The 5,595-nt window shown below is 37.0% G+C and overlaps 1 protein-coding gene across 1 annotated transcript; it reads left to right on the top strand.

The window, feature by feature from the left end:
• Positions 1-344: 344 nt before the first annotated feature.
• Positions 345-2,091, top strand: LOC133820993 (uncharacterized). Its single transcript, XM_062253540.1, has 2 exons — positions 345-1,048; positions 1,188-2,091. The coding sequence occupies exons 1-2, from the start codon at positions 345-347 to the stop codon at positions 2,089-2,091; spliced, it is 1,608 nt and encodes a 535-aa protein (XP_062109524.1).
• Positions 2,092-5,595: the final 3,504 nt, after the last annotated feature.

Here is a 5,595-nt window from a genome sequence, read left to right as displayed (position 1 = left end):
ACAAGGAAGATGAGCACGTGACTGCTGGATTGGCTATTCCGTCAAGCTAGGCAGACTCAGTGGAGGCCGGAGACTTTCATACTTCAGCCCAAACCCATTGGCAGCAATTCAAATCGGGTAATCTCTCATTTTCTGACCAAAATCTTGAATATGCTGAGCCTTTGATTAAAGATGGTAAGAAGATTGCTCAAGTTGATATTGATGAAGTAAAGTGCCAATCGGCTAATTGGAGTTATGTTGTCATTTGTATGGTTCTTGGAGCTAATCCTCCAATGGCTGTTTTTTAAGGGTTTATCAAAAGAGTTTGGGGTCATTTAGGGATTGCTCAAATAGCCAGGATGACAATGGGTTTGACTATGGTCAAGTTTAATGATGATGCTACAAGAGATCATGTTTTGGAAACTGGCATTCTTCATTTTGATAGAAAGTCAGTGATAATTCGTCCATGGTCCACAGATCTAAGTGATATTCGAATGATTTGTTCAGTGCCTCTTTGGATTCGTTTACAAGATCTAGGCCTTCAATATTGGGGAAGCAAATGCCTCAGTGCACTTGTTAGTACGATAGGCAAGCCGATAATGGTGGACAAATTTACTCGTGAACGTACAAGAGTTCTGTTTGCTAGGATGATGGTGGAGATGTATATCATAGATAATTCACCTAGGACAATACAATTTTTGAATGAGCATGGTCAGTTATTAGAACAAGGGGTAGAATATGAATGGTTGTCAGTGAAATGCAAAACCTGTGCGGGTTTTGGCCACTCTATGGCTGACTGTCGTAAGGAGATGCAAATTCAGGGGATTAAGAAGGATATTCCTTCAAAGAATCCTCCTGTGTTAGGGAGGGACAAGGGTGAGGAAGCTGCTGATATTTCCTCTAGGAATCCCTCTTTGGAAAAGAGAAGAATAGATGAGAAAGTAGATGTTGGTATGCCTAGGAATGTTTCTAAGGTTCCGCCAGCTGCTAAAGGCCAGAATGCGTGTGAAAAGGATTGGTTATCACCTAAGAAAGTGGTTTATAGACAGGGGACATCAGAGAGTAGAAAGTAGAGGACTAACAAAGTGTCAATTGAGCCGGGACAGAATCAGTCCAACTATTATGTGGTTCTCCAAGAACATATAGAGAGGGAGAAAGGAGGATTAGGTAAAGCTAGCTCTTCTCATGGATAACTATAACATTTTTAGCTGGAACTTGAGGGGATTGAATGGTCCGAAAAAGCAGGCTGCAGTTTTGAATATATGTAGTAAGAATAAAGTGGGAGTTGGTGCTCTTTTGGAAACGAAAATGAGGGGGTCTAAAGTTACTGAGATGATGGTTAATAAATTTTTGAACTGGGACTATTATTCTAGTTCGATTACTGAGGGAAGAATTTTGATAATATGGAGGAGGGTCTTTGTCAAGGTTACAGTGATTGAAGAGACAAGTCAATATGTTCACTGTAAAAGTAGAATGGCTAGTCAGAAATTTCCTTTTAGTGCTACATTTGTTTATGGGCATAACACTTTGGAGGAAAGGAAGATATTATGGCAAAGTTTACCTAAGAATTCAGCTGATGCTTGGGTAATGTTGGGAGATTTCAATGCAGTCTTTACAGCCAAAGATAGGAATGGAGGGAAGCCTGTGTCTAAAGCTAAATTATTAGACTCTTCTCAATGGTTTGCTAGTTCTCATCTGGATGTGCTTAAACAAACTGGTTCTTTCTTTACTTGGACAAATAACCAAGATGGTCATGCTCGAATATACTCTAAGATTGATCATGTGTTTGCTAATGAGGTCTGGCTGGATATGTTTCCTAATACAACAGCAGTCTTCAAATGGGAAACGATTTCTTATCACTGCTCTTGTACTCTCTCTATTCAGACCATGGAGCACTTGGGAGTTAAATTGTTTCGGTATTATAATTTCCAGGCAGATCATAAAGACTTTAAAGGGGTGGCTCTTGATAGCTGGAGGAAGCCTATTCGGGGGATTGGATTAAAGGCCATTTATCTTAAGACTATGCGGCTGAAACACAAGCTGAAAAAATTTAATAGGGATCATATAGGAGACATAGGAGTTCAATTTCATAAGGCTAAAGATGATTTTTAGGATGCCCTTTTCCATGCTCAGCAATATCCTAGAGATTTTACTCTCCAAGATAAAGTCACGGCTGCTGCTTAAGCATATATTAGTCAGGAACAAATGTATCATAGCTTCTTGGCTTAAAGAAGTAAGATTAATTGGTTAGGGAAGGGAGACTCAAACACTGCCTATTTCCATGCTTGTATGAAGAAACGTAAAGAAGAAAATAGGATAGCCTCTTTTGTACTGAGCAAGGTAGATTGGTGGATAACTTTTCAGAAGTAGTCTCTCATTTTTTGAACCACTTCAGGAGTATTATGGGTAGGCCTAGTTCAGCTACTAAGAAATTAAATGTCCATTGTGTTGAGATGGGTCCCAAACTCTCTAAGGACCAGCAGCTATCTCTGTTGAAGCCTTTTTCTCACAAGGAAATTAGAGAAGCTTTATTTAGTTTCCCTATAACCAAATCCCCAGGTCCAGATGGATTTGGTTCGGATTTTTTCAAGGTGTTGTGGCTGGATATAGGAGATGAAATATGTAGAGCTATAGGGCAGTTTTTTGAATCAGGCAGTATCCCTGAGGAGCTTCTTGATACCACATTGTCTCTGGTCCCTAAATGTGATAACCCTTCTCGGGCTGTGGATTATAGGCCTATTGCGTGTTGTTCTACCTTATACAAATGTATCTCCAAGCTGCTTTGCTCTCGTCTAGCTAAGGTCCTTCCTGTCTTAGTTCAATCTAATCAGGGAGCTTTTGTTCAGGGTAGATCAATAGCTCATAACATCTTGATTTTTCAAGATCTTACCAAGAATTATGGGAGATCAGCTACTTCACCTAGGTGTGCAATCAAAATTGATATCAGTAAAGCTTATGACACAGTTGATTGGTGGTTTGTTGAAGATCTGTTAAAAGCTTTGTGTTTCCTTGTGAGATTTATTTGATGGATAATGACATGCTTGGAAAACACATCTTATTTTTTGCTCATGAATGGAAGAGTTCAAGGAAAATTTAAGGGTGAGAAGGGGCTTTGGCAAGGGGATCCTTTGTCGCCTCTTTTATTTGTCCTAATCATGGAATATCTCACTCGGAGGCTTCAATTGGCAGCTCTTGATACTTCTTTCAGGTACCATCCTATGTGTAAAAGTTTGAACTTACTGAGCCTATGTTTTGCAGATGATTTGCTCTTATTTTGTAAAGGAACTCTGGCTGTTGTTCAAGTGCTCAAGGGTGCTCTTGAGGATTTTAGTGCTGTTACTGGGCTGGAAATTAATGCTAGTAAATCGCATGTTTTTTTTTTGTTTTTTTTGGGGGGGGGGGGGGGGGGGGGGTCTCTACTGCAGACAGGAAAAGTTTAGCTGGTGAGTTACAGCTTACTGAAGGGTCCTTTCCCCTTAAATATCTTGGTGTCCCTATGAGACCAACTAAGTGGAAGCATGAAGATTGTGACATCATAATCCAAAAATTTAGAATGAGATTATATACTTGGGCTACCAGACACCTATCATTTGCTGGTAGAATCCAGCTCATTTATTCTGTTCATTTTGTTCTAAGGAACTACTGGATGAGTATTTTTATACTTCCTCAAAGTATTATTAAGGAGATTGAAAAGTTATGTCGTGGCTTTCTTTGGGGAGTTAATGGTAGTAGGAGTAAAATTCATATGGTTTCTTGGTCTAAGGTCTGTCTCCCGAAAGTATATGGTGGCCTTGGATTCAGGAATGGCTCAGCTTGGAACAGAGCTATATTAGCAAAGTATATCTGGGATATAACTGAGAAGCATGATTTGCTTTGGGTTAAGTGGATCAATTCTATATACTTAAAAGGTTCAAAGTTCTGGTCTTATAGACTTCCTCCAAACACTAGCTGGTATTGGAGGAAATTGTGTAATCTCAAGGATCACTTCAGCTGTGAAGAGCTGAAAGCAGCTCGTTTCTTAGGAAAATTCCTCCCTTCCAAACTGTATAACAGCTCTCTCTATCAACAACGAATTGACTACCATAGAGCTGTTTGGTGCCAGCTATCCATACCTAAACACAGATTTCTTCTTTGGCAAACTGTAAACTCTCAGCTTTTAATTTGTGATAATCTGCTTAGGTTATGTGTGGCGCTTGATTCTCTGCTCTGTCCTGTTTGTGGAATCTCTACTGAGACTCATGCCCATTTATATTTTGATTGTTGTCTATTTAGGCAGATATTGATCATTATATTTGGCTGGTTGGGTTTTCGAGCTTGGCCATCTGAATTTTCTAGTTGGCTGGTTTGGCTCTCTAGCAGGAGGCCTGGAACAATTTTTGACATCATCAACTCGGTCCTAGCAGCGATTGTTTATGGTATTTGGCAGAATCGAAATAGATGTGTTTTTTATAGATATTCTTGGTCAGCTAATAGCATTGCTTCTGAGATTAAGACTAAGATTCAATAGAGAATATTCAATGTAAAAAATAGGAAATTATCTATACAAGAGCAGAGGTTTATAGATAGGATAACAATGTAATCTGGTTTGGGGTCTTATTGGGTGCCTTTGTTTTGCACTGGTTGGAGGGTATTTCCCCTGTGTTTTGGTTTGTAAGAATTGTTTGTGCTGTTCTCTGTTTGGCTTGGCTGGTTGATTAATGAAGTTACTTTCTTCTTGATCAAAAAAAATAATAATGAAAGTAATTATTTTTGTATAAAAATAGAAATTGGTTTTATTGATATCTTAATATCTATTAGATTTTTGTGTAGTTATTCTATAAAATCAAATATCCCACGGATATTAAATTTAATTTTATTAATTTAACATATTTTCTAAAATAACATAATTTAGTCAATTGTTGATAAATAAAATCCAAATCAACTTAGTTAATTGTTGATGGATTTTATTTAAATTCACTTAATTAGTTTTGCAAAATTGTAATTAATTATTAATTTTGTGTAGATAAATTCTAGATTAATTAATTTTGGTATTTTTGCAAATGTGATCAATTGTGACATATTTGCATAAACACATAGATATTGCTCATTTAGTAACATGATTAGGATATTCAATTATGTGATATATATATATATGTGTGAACTATATGTGATTTTTGTAATTGGGCTTAGTTGCATATAATGGCCCATATGTTTTGGATATATATGTGGCTTTGGTTGCCAAATAAAATATTCATAAAATTATAAGTTTTATTTGAGCCCATTATAAAATGTAAAGTTTAAATTCCTCTCTTGTGGGTGATTCCACTTGTGAATGCCTATTTGTTTTGCATGATTATAGTGGGTCTAATCAATTGATAAAAATTAATTAAACGAATGTTTAAATTCATGTGTTTTGGGTTTTGTGTGGCAGTTAGGGGGCCTTAGTAGAGGGTACGACATACTGAACTCAGCCTCCTCCATGCAAACTCAATTGTTAAAGCCCATTGAACGAAGTTGGACTTAATTGTCTTAAGTTTATTTTTCTAGATAATTGAACCTAATAATTGATTAGTAACAAATTAATTCTAATTTAATTAAATTTGTTTCAATGTGACACTTTAGAATTAATAGAAAATT

The sequence above is a fragment of the Humulus lupulus genome, chromosome 1 (assembly GCF_963169125.1).
Source record: "Humulus lupulus chromosome 1, drHumLupu1.1, whole genome shotgun sequence".
NCBI classification, from domain to species: Eukaryota; Viridiplantae; Streptophyta; class Magnoliopsida; order Rosales; family Cannabaceae; genus Humulus; species Humulus lupulus.
The sequence above is the reverse complement of the archived record's forward strand: the minus strand, read 5'-3'. Positions and strand labels throughout refer to the sequence as shown.